This window comes from Syngnathus typhle, linkage group LG7, assembly GCF_033458585.1.
Source record: "Syngnathus typhle isolate RoL2023-S1 ecotype Sweden linkage group LG7, RoL_Styp_1.0, whole genome shotgun sequence".
In the NCBI taxonomy this organism is placed as follows: Eukaryota; Metazoa; Chordata; class Actinopteri; order Syngnathiformes; family Syngnathidae; genus Syngnathus; species Syngnathus typhle.
Window position 1 is genome coordinate 11149924 of NC_083744.1, and position 17081 is coordinate 11167004.

Here is a 17081-nt window from a genome sequence, read left to right on the forward strand (position 1 = left end):
AGTTCAGAAATATATTTTATATCATGAAAAAAGATGCCGGGGGGCTTAACAGGGCACCACAGATTTCTGACAGATCTCGGTGCAGCACATTCCTTGTTTCGGGTAATGTCATACTTTTACTTTTAAGTAATATACTGCAACTTTAACTTTTACCACTTGTTATCTGTTAAGATTTGTACTTTTTATCAAGCATTGCTTCCAGATAGTTTACACAAAAGACATTTTTGTTTGGTGGCCCAAAATTACTGCCTTATGGGGCAAGGATGGTTGAGCCCAATGAACTCTGCCTAGCAACAGGCAAACACGAAGTAAAAAATAATCCAATAAATGTGGTTGATCAAATATCATAAATATTTACAATATTATATGATTGTTATATGGCAATTGAAAAAGGCCAATAATCATGCGTATTTTGTAAACCCTCAACAGCAGCACTATGCAAATCCTTAGCTGACGCGAGATGTATCCCCCCCCGTCCTTCCACTTGCTCCACTCTCTCCAGCGGTGTCCCACGTTGACGTCACAGTAGAGGACGAGAGCAAGCACACTGCAGCGGAAACACGAGTGGAATCGAGTGATGTAATGTCGCCTGCCTGCTGACCACGGATGGCTGTTTGTGCCAGGCTCTGCGGAGTGGGGCAGTCGCGGAGGTGCCGAAGGCGACCGCGGCAGAATCAGCAAGAACAGGCGAGCGATTCGGACATGGACGAGGAGGAAGAGGAGCGCATCGTGGGCCAGAGGCGCGGCGACGCCGGTTGCGGTAGAACGGAAAGCGGCGTCAACACTACAGGGCCGAGCCGGGCGCACCGCGGCGGGGGAGACGGCACGGTACACCCGCACCCGCAGGCCTTGTCGGAACTACCGCCGGAGCTTTTAGTGGAAATCTTCTCCTTGCTTCCCGGACCCGTGCTACCCAACGTCGCCCTAGTCTGCAAGAAATTTAGACAAATCCTCAACACAGAAACCATCTGGAGAAGGCGGTGCATGGAAGGTATGAAGACAGCAGCGAGAAAAGGCCTCTTGTTGTCACAACGCGGAAACGGCACACGACGTGACATTTTACCGTGCGATAAATTAGATGAGCCCGGTGCAGCGTAAAGATTTATTGGCTGTGTATTGATCGGGAATGAGAAGGTCCCGACAGCCAGCTGTCAAAGCAAATGTGAACCGCCTGACTTTGTTTACAGGCCCTCCTCAGCTCTGCAATCCGATTGCAGTATAGGCTAGGCTGCTCTTCTATGGAAGGTCCTCCGGTTATACTTAGATCCGTGTTTCCCAACGTTTTATTTAGGCAAGGTGCACATTTTGCATGAGATGAATATCACTCAATCTCGCTTTAAAATGTACACACAAATAATCCATTTGAAATTTGGCCCTGTTAGTTGAACACAATCTTAGATATTCTGTTTTATGGAAGGAAACAGATGCTATTTAGACCTTTATTCATCTAATCATTCTGTCATGATACATTGGTGGTATGGATAGATGAACAAAGATACATGATCAGTCGTAAACAATTTTGGGACCTAACCACGGCAACCCCATGAAGATTTTCCTATGGAAAGGTTAAATGGCATAAGAGTTTCTGCTCTCAGTGCAAACAGCAAGTTACTTGGAGACCAGCTGACTTATTAAATGTGTGAGAACTCGGAGTTGTGTGTTAGGAACAGTATAATCAATAGTTCTGTTCTAGTGCGTTTCAAGGTGGAGATGGCATTCAAAGTTCCATTTTAAAATCGAGGAACTCGCTCCGAAAGCCAAAACTGCTAATAAACAAGTGCCACTTGTCAACTGAGAGCTTGCAATGCTGCAAGGCGTTTGCATGTTGATCGGAAGCGAATATGCCACCCTACAGCGATCGGGAAGTGCTAAGTGCACAAAGTCCATTAAGATAGACAGGTTTAAATATAGCAAGCCGACAGCCTTTATATATTTATAATACAATGTTGCATGAGATGTGTTGCAGCTGTGTACCGATACTGCACAACACGCTGTAGAAAAACTTCAAAATTCAAGTTTGACACTGCACAGCTTAAAAAGACAGCAATACTTGACTTGCACCATCTATGATGAAATTTGCTGCCACCCGATAAGCAGCTGTCTCGTGATTCAAAATTAGAAAAGGAATTTATTGCCCCAAGACTCACTCTGAAATCCAAGCTGAAGATCTAAGATACAGTGAAACGACCAAAGGTTTTAAGGCACTGTCTATTACACTTGTAGAAATTGAAATATGTATGTCTTTATGGACTTTTTTTTGGTGCACTGAGGCAAAGCGGAAAAGAAGAGACCTTTTCCAAACTGACCTCTCACAAAGAGATAGCCGTTCTGTTAATGCAGATTCAAAATTGATTCAAAATTAAGGGGGATGTAAGCCAGGTTATGGTGGTCTGTGTTCCACCTCTTTTGCCATCATTGTGTAAGATTGTCCAGTTTGAATGCATAGTAGCATCTTATACATTTGTGATTGCACGGCTTCAGAAGCTGCTTGATTCCCCTCATGTCTCTTAGGGTCACGTGGTGTTGCTACCATGAAATCTCGCTAGTCTGCCACACCACTTTGTTAAGCTGTTGCTTTTAATATCACTGTCAAAAGGCGTAAAATCCCACTGTGCATAATTTCAATAATGGAAGTGCCCATCCCATCTGGTTATAGTTTTCATACTGTATATGTATTTCTTTTTTTTTTCTGCAGAATTCCACATAAAGGAGGATCTGAGAAAGACAGAAGTGGATGGAGTTTCTAGCCGAGACCTCTATGTGAAACGTGAGTGAAATTGTTTTACAGCAAAACTATAAATTTGTTATTGCTTATATGTCATCAATGTTATTACTGAAATTTGATTTGCAATACTTACTCATGAAATGTAGTATATAGGCTCATTTTAAGTCATCATTCTAATTCTCTCTCCAGTGGGTCCTTCAACATTTTCTTTTCTGCATCCCTAAATATGTTGATGTTTCTTACATGAAGTACTTTAGTGAGTAGAAATTATTCCTGGCAAAAGCCTTGGTCCTTTATATTTGGGTATATTGATTCAATTTTTTGGCACATTGTGCACACATTCACTTGAGTGCCTCGTTGATCAGAGCTCACCTGGATCTGTGGCTCCTCTACATGCCTGTGTTGTGACTGTCTAGGTGTTAACCCACGAGTGAAGTCTGGGCGCTTTATGAAGCTCCTCCCGGACTACGAGCATATGGACTATAAAGACGTGTACACACACCGTATGTACACGGGCCCTGACTTATTGCCTACAGCACGCTGGCCTTTGTGCGTTTGTTGGGGGTGCTACTCATGGTGTCATTTTGATTGAAAGTGTTCTGCTTTCTGTGTGAATTGCACACGCTTTTAGTGCCAGAAATAGAGACGTATAGAGTTATGTCGAGCATGTTGGCAGCGGGAAACTCAATCCCCTTACATATTCCTTTGAGGTTTCACACAAATTGAACCCTGTACTGAGACTGGGAAAGAAATAACGTGTGCAGTGTGCCCTCACGCACAGCACTATTTGGAGTACTGATTACGGTGCATTGTGTTCTTGTGTTGCAGTGCTTCATCCATACAGGCACATTTTGGGATTATGGCAGCCTGACATAGGCCCTTACGGGGGGTTACTTAATGTTGTGGTAAGCATGACTATGAGATGGAAATCTTTGGGAAATGCAATCTTAAGAGACAGATGTTTGACAATTCCAAGGTTGATGGGCTCTTCATCATCGGCTGGATGTATTTACCACCACACGACCCTCGTGTGGAGGATCCCATGAGAAAACGACCTCTCTTTCGTATCAACATGTGGGAGAGCAAGAAGGCCACTGTGGAGTGTATGTATGGACACAAAGGTCCCCACAAAGGAGACATCCAGGTTAGAAATCACACACAAAGTAAGAGAAACCAGAACATGGAATAAATTAGATTCCTAAATGTCAATGTGATAAGTATTTAATTTTTTTTATTGTTTTTATTTGTAGACTGTCAGGAAGGATGAATTCTCAACAAAATGTAACCAGACGGATCATCACCGCATGCCAGGAGGCAGACAGGAAGTAGGTCAAAGCAAAAGTTACTGTACTTCCTCTAGTTTGCGATTATTCTTTTTTCCTGGAGTGGTTTTATTTACTTCAAGTCAAAAGTCATACAATTCAGCATTCAGGTGGTCTGTGGATGTTTGTGTAGGAGTTCAGGACATGGCTGGAGGACGAATGGGGCCGGACGCTAGAAGAAATCTTCCATGAGCATATGCAGGAGCTCATCCTGATGAAGTTCATTTACACCAGCCAATACGAGTATGCAACATTTGCATGCACAGGTTTTTACTTCACATACTTTGTGACTCGTGATTTTTTTTTGCACTTGAAATTCTAATATTGCTGTACGGCTTTGAAAAATCATTAAAACATTCTACATTCGGTTATAAATAAATATGATAAGGCTTGATTTTGATTGCCACTATCAAAGAGAGAATAAATAATGGATCAAATTGTCTGCCTGTACAAAGTGAACACATTTCAAAACGTCCATTCACTAATGTGTATGGCTGGCTACATTTCTTGATTTGAAAATTTGGCCCACCTGAATTTGTACTTGAATAGCCTCGGTGTACTGCATTTACAAAATACTGATCATACTACGCATGTGTAAATTTGACTTGGACATCTTAACCTGATTAAAGTCCGAGAAGAAGTAAATCATTGAATAATTGGTCAACAATCTCCATTATTTTCTCTTGTCAGCAACTGCCTAACATACCGACGGATCTACTTGCCTCCTCCAATGCCCTCTGACTTGATTCAGCCAGGCCTCTTTAAAGGCACCTATGGCAGTCACGGTTTGGAGATTGTCATGCTCAGCTTTCACAAGACCTCGGCAAGGGCCACCAAACTCACTGTAAGTCACTGCTCTCCTACAGTATCTCAGATATCAGCCAACTGGCTGTTGGTTTTTGCCTTTAATGATTTGCCTTTTGCTGTGACTAGTCTTGGTACACAAAGAAAACACAGGGTTTATGCCACTGTCACACGCCACCGGTGTTGTCAATTATTAACAAATGCCCAAACACAGTGATTATCCTTGGCAATACATTTCATACTATGCAAGCTACCGTCGCACTCAGCCAGCCACGTTGCCAGTTTTAAGCATCTGAACTGCAAACTAAATAAACTACATAATAGTTTAACTTGTGAAACATGGAGTATTTTTTTTAAACAAAATGAAAAAGGTGAACAGGGAGAAATATTCAAATAGTTTTTACAAATGTAGAATATGAAAACAACGCAATATAGTTTTATATATAGTGTTTCAGCAGGTAGTCAAGATCCCAAACAAACAAATTGAACAGATTGTAAGATACACTGTTAACATCACTGCATCTTGCAAATGCTGGTCTGATAGCTGCACTCCTGGTTAGTAGCAGCTAAACTGCTAATGCTACGTGTGTTGGCAGCAGTATGTGCAGACTTGCTCACATTTTCATTGAGAAAAGGACCAGAATGTGAAAATGTTTCACGGATGCCAGTCTCAGTTGTTCTCCATTGCGATCATAAGACAACAGAGCGTGATTGGGTGATTGTTTCGTTTCCACGACATCAGGCACGGCAGACTCGGTTTCAGATCAAGAAATTCACATGAAATACAATAAACATGCAATTTTCATCAGATGTCAAGAAGGGCTCCTAATATAAATAGAAATGTGTAGACTGTTTAAGGTAACTGAATTTTGTATTATATGTGCAGGGAGACCCCAACGTTCCCGCTGGGCAACTGACTTTGGATATTGACCTGGATCAGCCGCTTGTCCTTCCAGACTTGGAACATCAGCGCAATCTAGAGGAGCTGTCACGCCTCGTAATGGAAGTGCATGAACAAGTACAGAGGCAGGTGAGGGAAGGGATCTCTGAAGGCGCTTGTGGTGATGCTGCCGCAGCAAACGTGGCAGAGGCCAATCGTGGCGTCACTTGTGACGGCTGCCAGCCGGGTCCAAGTGCAAACACTGGTTCATCTGAGAGCCAACCCTTCGTCCTGCCCCTAGGAGTCATGGCTCGCAATGAAGTGTACCCACGCACTTGCAGAAAATGGTAAGAACATCTCAAATGTATATCGTATACGCATTCTCAGTGACAGAGTGACAGGTGGACCAATGAAATGCACTTCCATTAATTGGCAAAAACCAGAGGAACATTTTACTGCTCAAAATTTGCTCTTCTATGGCTCAGGAGACAAATTTCAGAGTCCCACCTCAGCCTCGTTTTGACTTTTGTCTGCAGTGTTTTTCATACGTTTCTCCTCCAAAATTCATGGGGAAAAAGAAGTAAGAACTAGTCATTAGAATTGCGAAACCTTGGAAATGTAGGTATCTCTATCCCTCATTAAAAGTGATAATTAGCAATACTGCTTTGACCTCTAATTTAAATCCCCATGCCACCAATTTCACAGCCAGCACGCTCTTTGAAGGCTCCGAGTAGTGATTCTTGACTTTTAGAGCAAGCTAACATCTCTTACAGTCATTTGGCTTTAGAATTGCAAATAGGCTGACGAATGATTTGTGATTAAATATTCTGGATCTGACCGAATCTTAATATTTTTCATTAAAATGAAACAAAGCATGCCGGCTGTAAACCTTTGTAACCTTCAATGAGACATTTTCAAACAATTCATTCTATATAATTAAAAAAATGCAATGTGGATCACAATCTAATCAGTCTGATAGTTCAAATAGTGTCAATATTGTGGAGCGTTTACTCTATCTCAGATATTGACTGAAGAATTTGTGTGCCATCCATCAGCTTCTATGGGACGGGTCTGATTGCCGGGCATGGCTTCACAAGTCCAGAGCGCACCCCGGGGCTATTTGTGCTGTTTGATCAAGATCGTTTTGGCTTCATCTGGCTGGAGTTGAAGTCTTTCAGTCTCTACATTCGCCTAACGGACCACCTGCCCCACGCACATGCGCCAAACTTGGAGCGATTCGAGGCCATGCTGCGCAACATGCAGTCTTGGACGTCATGAGGCCCCAAGCTTTAAATCCCTTCCTGGCAATACAATAAATCATAAGAATAATAACACGACACAGTACATTATACCTCGCTCTCATCCCCACAGCGGTACATATTGGTTTGTGGCATGATCTTTTCCAGCCTCTCTTTTTCAAATATTTTGTTTCACTGTCTAATAAGGGCAGGTTTATCACTTTGACCCATCTCGAGTCATGTTGCTCCAGTGCCGCAAAAAAAAAGAAAAAAGAGGGTCACAAGTGTGTTTATATATATATTTATTTATTTATTTACATCCTCCAGGTGAAACAGAGGTACGATATTGCTTACCACTTATGGCTCAATCTTTATGTGCCTCTGATTCTCAAATCATGTCTGTACTTAGTAGTGTTTGAAGAAATAATGGCGTAAAACGCATTTCCATTCAGTGCCCGTTATGTTTTGTTCTACGACATGCTGCATTTTATTTGGCTTTGCAGCAAACTATTTTTAGGAACAAGTATGCCTTTCAATTTAGTTTTTGAATTACATGATATTAAATATACAGCTTCTCAGGTATTTTTTGTCATGAAATTGTGAATCACAGGACACCCCTTTCATCTATTTGTTGTCAGAGCTAGTTAGGTTAAATCAGTTTTAAAGCTTGCCCAGTTGGAATAATGTGGCTCTCACAAACAGGGCGTCTGCCAAACAGATTGCAAAGGAATTGCTCTCTTATCAAACAGTGTAGCTCTGATTATTGTTTGATTTGTGCTCTTTGAGCTTTAGTGATAATATTTTTAGTGGAATGCTTGGGCTCTTAAAAATTATTTAAGCACGCCTTACTTGAAAATGTCAGTTGAAAACATGTATTGGAAAAGTATAATATAAGCTATACATTCACTGGATTCATTCACTGTATGAAATTATTATTGGCAGATCTTTTTTTTTCTTGCAAGATACAAAATTGCAACATCCGGTGTATGTATCATATTTGTACTTTAAATGTTTGCCTCACCTTGTTATCCCATCCCCAACTTTCCTTTTTATTTTTTTTATTTCACAGCACCATGTAGCTCAGGTGTGCCCAGATCCGGTCTCTGAGAGGCCCTATTCAGACTATTTTTGACGTATCCCTACTCCAACACACCCGATTCAAGTGATCAGGATCATCATTAGGATTTTGCAAACCTTGCTGATGAGCTGATCATTTGAATCAAGGGTGTTGGAGAAGGCATATACTTACAGCAGGCCGGATGGGGTCTCTGGAGTACAGGACTTAGGTACCCCTGGTCTTACAGGACATTGTAGAACCCAAAATCATTTACCAAGTATTGTGTATATTATATGTATGTCATGTTATGGCTTGATGGCTTTGCCCAGTAGCTTTTCTTCTACAAGTGCACTTTTCTGGGCAGTATAGTAACTCATATTCAAAGAAAGGGCACACTGGGCAGCACATTCGTAGTAGACTGCAGCTATACTAACATTTGCAAAAATAAAAATATGAGCTTTTGTCTTGTTCATCTGAACCTAAATATATGGTTCAATAAATTTTCCTATCTGCAAACCATTTGTACCAGGCTATTTCATTGGTATACCTTAGTGTTGCTTTGTACTCACCTGCGGGGCTCATTTGGAGTCATTTCCAACTCTTAAATTGTACTAATTAAACGGAGGCGTTTTCTTTAACAGTAGGTTTTTGTGGTTTTCTTTTGAGTTCACAACCAAGACATTTGCAATATTTTATACGGTGATCTATGTGGTACTACGATTATATTTTTTCATGATGTAATTATAGTGGACTGCACCTATAGCACCATTACCATCATTCTCCAGAAAGGGGTACACGTTTGGTGTCGCCAGTCACTTGTTAAAGCCCAAAATTTCCATATAGTCTTCACCTAATTATATATAATATGAATAAACAATGGTCACACAATGTTTAATTGATGTAATTGAAATGTTCTGGACGTAGTTCTCATAATGCTTTCATAGTTCTCATGACACTCAAAATCAGTTAACAACTACTGTGTGTCGCAATGAACCACTACATTAAACTTACAGTATCAGAATATGTGATCTGAAAAAGACAGGTTAAAAAGTGAAAAAATGCAAGCCTTCTAAAATTCATTGTGCTCCGTCTTCTCCTGATGTTGTCGAACCCTCTCTGGGATGGTCTGAGTCATGAAGACGAAGCGATCCTTTTTCAGGTGCTGGGAAATGACCTGCTCCTTTGCCCTTATTACCAGGTACTTTTCTTCTTTTTCATATAGAGGCCAGTGAGCAAGGCCATCACCATTCGGTGAGCTACATGGACGCAAAGTACAGTCAAGCTTGTCTTAGTAGTTGTTCCATTCTGTTTGGATCTGAATTAAACAGGAAGGACTTTTGATTAATTACCCCGTCCGAGCAAAGTTGCCCCAGTAGGCCATCATTGTTCGGCTAAGTTGCTCTTCTTCCTCCAGGCATGTATCTGAAATGGAGAGCTTTAGTGAAACACTTTGCACTCAAAGTAAACATTGTATATGAGGTGTCGGACGAGGTCCCACCATTTAGTCGGATATGGGTTGTTGTAAAGCACAACCCAAAAACTGTAAAGATTTCGTCTCCATGGTCACACCCTACAAAGTTTGGCCTTTTTGCCTTCAAGAAATGAGGCGGATGCTGGTACTCATACAAGTACACACGTGCGCCGGCATCTAGAGATAGAAGAATCGACAGTTGGTTGCCACTGACAAATTGATGGGAATGTTTGTGCATTCACAGTACCTCTGTGAGCATTTGAAGACTTTATGGCAGGAATGGTGAACAACAAATCCCCAAAGAACTCGGTAAAACCATCTCGATTCTTCTCTCGATCTTCACCAGTTCCGATATATTCCTCTACCATTAAATCCATGATGAGGGTTTGGGGCTGAAGAAAATCAATGACAATGTAAAGGGGAGGGTAACCGCAAAATTCTATTTGTAGTAATATGTTCTGTGCAGCCCAACGAGTCAAAATACAGTGTTCTGATTAATGTTTAGTTTGTGGAATATGAAATGAACAGGCAAAATCCTCCTGTTTTTATCCATCTCAGGCAGTGGCCATTTTGGTACGGCTCAGCAGTTTTTTGAAGCTGAACAGTGTTTGGTTTGGTGTGATGTCATTTTCGGTCAACAGCGAGTGGCAAAATGGCCTCAACCTGAGTTTTTGCTGCTTAACTCATATTCCTCAAACAAAACATTAATTAGAATGCAATGTTTAAACTAGTGGGGGCACATAATACATATTATTGTAAGGAAAATTTGGGGGTTGACTTCCTCTTTAAGAAAAACCGATGAAGTAAAGAATGGCAAGCATCAAAAGCCTTACATTGGAATTGAAGACCATCATTATGTTTACAACTTGCTCCCGGTCTAGTCCTTCAGTCCAGTTTGGCGGAGCCATGTACTAGGAAAAAGGGAAGAAGTGATGAGATTTTCATGAGTCTCAGAGACTGCAGAAACATACCATATTAGTCATACTTACAGAAGGAATTAACCAGCCCCCTTCATGATCATTAATACCTGTCATGAATGGGACATTTTGAATCTCATGCTTCTTATATAGCTCATTTACTGACTTTGTCAGGAAATGTCCATCTGTAGTTACGGTAATTCTTAGTGTTGGATCCTGAAAAAACATATTTGATAATAAATAGCAATTACAAAAATTGGGCACATTATCATTAGTTTTGGCATTTGGCATACCTGTGCAAGAGTCAAAAATAGATCCGGATCAAGGTTTCTCAAGCAGGCAGCAATCGTCTGTGTGCTTTCAATGCTACATCCAGATGCATTTGCAACAACCTGAAGATGCACAACAAGAACTCATCAGTTTGAAATGTTACATTCAAACCCAACTTTTTAGATTTTAGACTTCTGATCAACCTGTGCTCCTGGTAAAGGATCATTTATCACCAACATATCCATTGCAGCAGTGCCACTTTCAGCAATGGCTCGATGGAACAGTCCTTTGGATAATGGTGATAGAAGCTGTAGATAAACCCAAAATGACTGCATCAGATCCCCTGTCACCATGAATAAAGAATTTCAGTATTAGCTGAGTGATTCTCACCAACAGGGATACGCTCACTCCACCAGCAGACTCCCCGAAGATGGTGACTGATGCTGGGTCTCCCCCAAAATTGTGAATGTGATTTTGGATCCAGCGGAGGGCTTCAACCTGGTCCAGCAGACCAAAGTTACCAGACACCTGCTCGTCTCCGGTACTATGTAAAAGGTACATGACTACAAGTTATGACTGTTGCTCACATAAGCTTCAAATACCTCCAAGGTCAAACAGTATTTGTGATGAGAGACCATCACTATTTTTTTTTAACGATTCATGACATGAAAAACGTCAGCAGATCTGGCAACATCTCAGTGCAGCTGGGTTCAATTTTTCTTTGGCTTTCTACAAAGCAAATTGCATAAGAAGTACCGTATTTTCCGCACTATAAAGCGCACCGGATTGATTATAAGGCGCACCTTCGATGAATGGCCCATTTTAAAACTTTGTCCATATATAAGGCGCACCGGATTATAAGGCGCACCTTCAATGAATGGCCCATTTTAAAACTTTGTCCATATATAAATCCATATATTTGGACACGCCTGCTGTAGTGGCTCAATATTGTTCCATATATAAGGCGCACCAGATTATAAGGCGCACTGTCGGCTTTTGAGAAAATTGGAGGTTTTTAGGTGCGCTTTATAGTGCGGAAAATATGGTAACAGGCTCAACAAGCTTTTAAGAAAATAAGAATTTGAAAAAGAGGACACTATACACTAGAATTCACTTGCGTTTGCAAACACGTATACAAAAAGGGAGCATAAGGGGACTCCAATACTACCTACGATGCAAAAAAAACATGCATGATTTATCTGTAGGATCAAAAGTGGACGTCAAGCTGGCTGTCAGAACATGTTTGAGTACTCATGGTTAACTGGAACTTCATTCAAAGCCAGCTGTCATATTTGTGTGATTATCCTAATACTGTGCGAACGTTATCTATACTTAATTACACTTGGCTTCTTCACTCAAGTTAATATCTTGGGTGTGTTTACAGCAAACATTACTCTCAAAGTCCAAACTGATTTGGAGGTAATCTGATCTGGCCCGCCTACAGATCATCTTAATGGTTGATTAATTGAATATGCTTGACTCTTTGTATCTGGAGTGTGCATAACTGTATACTCTGCCTTTTGCCCATAGATAGGATCCTCCCTACAATATTGACCAGGATGAGCGGTTTAGAAGACAGATGGTTTCATTGCATGCACTTGCTGTTTTGAACAATGCAATTCATATTATTTACCTGAGAAAGCCCAAAACTCCCAAGCGATATTGAATCAGCACAACAACCACATCCTGGTAAGCAGCCAAGGCGGATCCGTCATACACTGAAGCTGATCCCAAAGCAAAACCTCCTCCATGGATCCATGCCATGACCTGGTCAGAAATAAATGAGCCCAAACCACATTTTTAACAGACCTATGTTGAACTTAACATTTGTGGACCGTTAAGCACTCATAATGTAATGACGCAACCTGAATCTTGCGTACAAGTAAGAAATTGAACAACTGTTGAGGCATAACTGGAGTATGAGTTCAAACATTGTTTCTTACTGGGAGCTTTGCATCATGAGGTCTGTTTGCAGGAGTATAAATGTTGAGGTAAAGGCAGTCCTCTGAAACATCCGGGATTTCTTGTGCTATGCCACCAATCATCTCTAGCAGATCAAGAAGGAACGGTCTATGTTGAATGCACCTGACGAAAGAACATTCAGGTAACAATAAAAGTAAGAAACAACACATTTGTCTCAAATGCATCACACAACTGGTGCACAATTGTGCTTACATTGGTGGCTGCCTGCTGGCATCTCTCACTCCTTCCCATCGCTCCACTTTCTGGGGTGGAGCCAGTCTCAGACCAGGGCCGACAGGTGGCTTGGCAAATGGGACACCCAAGTATGCATTGACCCCCGTCTCCTTCCCTTTTACATTCACATGCTGCCCTTTCAGGCTGCCAAGCTCCGTGTGAATGACAGGTGCTGTCAAGATCATAGTGACGAATCAGAATTATGTGATTATCATTGATCATGAATTTCTTATTCTTCCTAATACTGGGCAAATCAGGTAACGTGATGGAGTAGGGTGGTGGGGAAGGGGGACCTTACAGGTCATGTTACTGGCGAAAAAATTGCTAGACAGTGTCAGACAAATTGCTGGACAGTTATGGAAAATCCCCAGAGCATCATATTACGTAAGTACGGTTAGTAGTACAGAGGTGACTGGTTTGTGCACGGTTGTGTTCCAATTACGTCATTACGGGGATTCAAAAATATTGTAACAGAAAGAGAATCCTTCTAGTTTCTGCATGAGCAAGAGAAGAAGAAAAAAAACCCCAATAATCTTAAACAACTATAGGAGTGCCAAGTTCTTTTGGACACGAGGTCAGCAGCATCAGTAGAATTTGCTTTTAGATACTGAAGTTTAGTTCCATGTACTGTATGGAAGCAAGAATATAAATTTCAAATGATGGGATGTAACTCACCATCACTTGCTGCTGCAATACATAAATAGAACAAAGCTGAGAGAAAGCAAAGCGTTTCCTCTCGACGGAACTTCATGTTCCTGGTTGTGCGAATGTCAACGCTGCGCTCGGGGCTTTGTGGAATGTGAAGAAGTGTGCCGAAGTCAGCTGCCCTTTGCACTGGCGCGGGTTGTGGTGCTTGCTCTTGCTGCTTTATGGGCAAGGGAGCGCAACCAGCTCGTCCTGGGCAGTAGCCGATTCCGCCCCCACTCTGCGCACACTGGCCTGTCAGTGGTGCTGTTGGCACTTGATTGGCAAGGGAGCGCAACCAACACATATTAGACGCTAGATTGATTGAATTCAACCTTTAAATTTTTAAATGGCATTTTTAATTTTATATTTCATGTTGAATGTATTTAATTTTGGCACTTTTGCTCCTCCATACTCCCCAATGTAGCCGCCATGGAGTTGCACAATACCGGAGTTGCGACAGCATCCTGTCATAAATTGTATTTATGAGATTAACCCTTTTTCATTCGCATTGTATTTATTTATTCACTAATCGGATGACATTCCAACAAAGCTGGTTGGTGTGTTTTAAATTGTCTTTGAAAACCCGGATCTTTAGGAAGTAAAAACTTTTAAACATGTTGCCTTTCGTCAGAGTCAATCAATTTTACGACGATAAATGGATAAACTGAGGAAACAGAATGACGATTATGTCATCAAGACGCGCAGCGTGTGGCTGAAAGGTGTGAGGTGTGCTTGTTTTCTTTACGTGTGCTTGAGTGCCTTTGATTGAGTGCTTTTGCTAAGCCTGCGGACCTTTTCTGCACACTTACAACAACAACAAACGTGCTACTGGATGTCTGACCCAATCGGGTCCCGGTGAATGGGACCGAACACGCACAACATGTTTAGAAGCACTTTTCAAGGTGGATTTCTATCTATATTATACAGCATCGGCAGCAAACCTCTTCAGATATGGGATATAAAGGTAGAGCTCTGAGAACTTGAACCCCGTCGTCTCCGTCTACGTTTGGTTATTTTCATATATTTCTATACTGCCAGCAATACGTTTTATGACGCCTGTGTTATCTCACTGTGGTGCATTCGCTGTCCTTTAGCACAGCATTTGATATTAATTATAACCCGTAATTTATTATTAACAGCACACGTATATAATGTACTCCTATTAAGAATATACTACACCAACGAAAAAAATAGCAGCAATGAGGTTAACATACATTTTAATCTAAAAAAAAAAAAAAAAGCTTAAAACTTATTATTATATTTTAATTAATAAATTTACACAACACAATTATTCTACAGTAATTGCAATGGATAAAATGAATAAACCTCTTCCGAATGTAGTTTAGGACCATGAAATCATCAAATTCCCAGTATTTATGTGCTATTTATATTCTAGTTTAGTTAAATTCAAATTTATTTATACAACACTTAATGACAAAGGTCTCAAACTGCTCTAGAAACCCACAGTTGACAAATATAAACCACATCCCCTGATCTTGACACCACAGTTTTTACAAGGTAAAACTAAAACAAAACTAAACCTAACTCTTGGGAAGAATAAAAAACCTTGTAATGCAGTTGTGTAAAATATACAAGTGGGCTATTATCACTGCTTTTCCAACAGCAATACCTTTTATTTGTCCGTGAGCGTTATGAACGTCTTTTGCTAAATACAGAATTTAAACTATTGACATTCCTCAAGTTAGTAGAGACACATAATTGGAGCCTCAGTCTCGCACTAAAATACTACTGCATTTATTTTGTATTTTACAGGTGAAGAATGGTCATATTAAACGAGTTACAGACAATGACATCAACTCTCTGGTGTTGGAGGTGGAGGGTTCAAATGTCAGGTGAGTTCGATTTTTCAGTTCAAATCTTTCAAAAAACGTGCACCACTGCTAAAGGATTGTCACCTTTGACTTTTCTGTGCCACCACCTCCCTGTGATTCTACAGTACCAACTACATCACATGTCCCGCTGACCCGAGGCAGACACTTGGCATCAAAATGCCGTTTCTGGTGATGATCGTCAAGAAGACCAGGAAATATTTCAGCTTTGAAGTCCAGGCACTGAAACATGTTCAAATTATAGACAGTAACTATTGCTATTCAGGGTTAGCCATAATATATCGCTCCATTCCCTTTTCCACTTACAGGTCTTAGACGATCAGAATTTACGCCGGAGGTTTCGGGCCAGTAATCACCACAGCAAGACGCAAGTGAATTCATTTATGTGCACAATGCCAATTAGTGTTGATGACCGCTGGAACCAGTTTCAATTCAACTTGGTAGACATCACCAGGAGGGCCTATGGGACCAGTTATGTAGAGACGCAGCGTGTGCAGGTATGTGTGCGTATGGACAGCAGAGGAAAATGATCACCAAATGCTTGAGAAGAACCCCAGAAATGAGTACAAGTAAAAAAAGAAACAGCTGTAAAAAAACACTAACAATACTTGATCACCTGTTGGGGACAGTATACCGTATACTTGTGGGATTGTGAAATATTACTGTTTCCGGGTTCACTTTGCGTCATCCTGCACTCCCTGCCCATGAACACCTTTCTTTTTCTTTAGCAGAAGTGCCCTTGAGGAAGGCACATGAATCCTTCAATAGGTCTACGTTCAATATGATGGGTCAAAATGAGAAATTGACTTTAATATATGCTTGTAAGGAACACATGACTGTAGTAAACAACCCATCTAAGGAACACATTGTCTGTTCGGTCGTGATCTGTTTTCTTTCAGATTCATGCAAATTGTCGTATTCGGAGGGTATATTTCACCGATAAACAGTACACTGAGGATGAGCTCCCACCCGAGTTTAAGCTGGTTATTCCTGTCAAGAGACAGGACGCAAGGTGGGGGGAAAAAATACTGAACATTTGGATCATTGGAATTCTTTTAACCTTTTTCTTTTTCGCGCAGCAAAAAGGGAGGTCCTCGACCTGCTCCACCTCGACCGACCTGAACCAAGTTTGAGCACAACTATTTGTGTGTGTTAGTTTAACTTTGAACATCTATTATATTCAAAGTTGAAAATGTTTCTTTTTAGTTGTGTCTCTTCCTATTTTGTTTTAAACAAATTCCACTTCTTTATTGTTTGATTTATTTACATTATGAATCAATGCAATACAAGTGTTAATCATAATACTGGAAACTTGTTGTGTAATGTCAGTTTTTTGACAAATTATTTACTAAAATGAAGTTCTCACTTCACCAAGGTAGTCATGTAGCATAAATATTGCTGACCAGGAAGATTGATCTAAACGTAAACATAACAGATATTCGTAATCCAAATATGAACATACAAATACATATATGAATTATTTGCAGTATACACATGTATGGGGTTAGGTATTTAAAAAATCTTAGATATTTATCTTTATTATATTTATATGTTTACATACTGTACTACTAAAAATTTGCCAAAGAAACGGCAAAAACATACATCACTTATTGTTAAAAATACTATATAATTTAATGACACATCTAATCCAAATTGATTATGGA

The 17081-nt window shown here is 40.6% G+C and overlaps 3 protein-coding genes across 4 annotated transcripts; 2 read left to right on the plus strand and 1 right to left on the minus strand.

The window, feature by feature from the left end:
• Window positions 1-492: 492 nt before the first annotated feature.
• Window positions 493-8664, plus strand: fbxo31 (F-box protein 31). 2 transcript variants are annotated; one of them, XM_061282443.1, is made up of 10 exons: window positions 493-991; window positions 2696-2767; window positions 3142-3228; window positions 3554-3630; window positions 3702-3869; window positions 3976-4050; window positions 4181-4290; window positions 4738-4891; window positions 5738-6078; window positions 6787-8664. In XM_061282443.1, exons 1-10 carry the CDS (start codon window positions 607-609, stop codon window positions 7007-7009), a joined length of 1692 nt encoding a protein of 563 aa, XP_061138427.1. In that variant the 5' UTR covers window positions 493-606; the 3' UTR covers window positions 7010-8664. The 2 variants fall into 2 exon arrangements, with proteins under 2 accessions (XP_061138427.1, XP_061138428.1); XM_061282444.1 differs by lacking the exon at window positions 3142-3228 and having other exon boundaries at window positions 494-991.
• Window positions 8665-8901: 237 nt separating this feature from the next.
• On the minus strand, window positions 8902-13798 carry ces2b (carboxylesterase 2b). Its single transcript, XM_061282445.1, has 13 exons — window positions 13556-13798; window positions 12860-13052; window positions 12628-12769; window positions 12318-12451; window positions 11075-11228; window positions 10888-10992; window positions 10708-10806; window positions 10487-10630; window positions 10331-10408; window positions 9745-9889; window positions 9525-9674; window positions 9376-9448; window positions 8902-9282 (listed from the first exon to the last, which is right to left on the minus strand). The coding sequence occupies exons 1-13, from the start codon at window positions 13629-13631 to the stop codon at window positions 9096-9098; spliced, it is 1680 nt and encodes a 559-aa protein (XP_061138429.1). The 5' UTR covers window positions 13632-13798; the 3' UTR covers window positions 8902-9095.
• A 328-nt stretch (window positions 13799-14126) lies between these two features.
• On the plus strand, window positions 14127-16728 carry LOC133156599 (cilia- and flagella-associated protein 20-like). The gene is made up of 6 exons (XM_061282446.1): window positions 14127-14531; window positions 15341-15420; window positions 15525-15636; window positions 15726-15914; window positions 16317-16429; window positions 16497-16728. Exons 1-6 carry the CDS (start codon window positions 14427-14429, stop codon window positions 16537-16539), a joined length of 642 nt encoding a protein of 213 aa, XP_061138430.1. The 5' UTR covers window positions 14127-14426; the 3' UTR covers window positions 16540-16728.
• The last annotated feature ends 353 nt before the right edge of the window (window positions 16729-17081 follow it).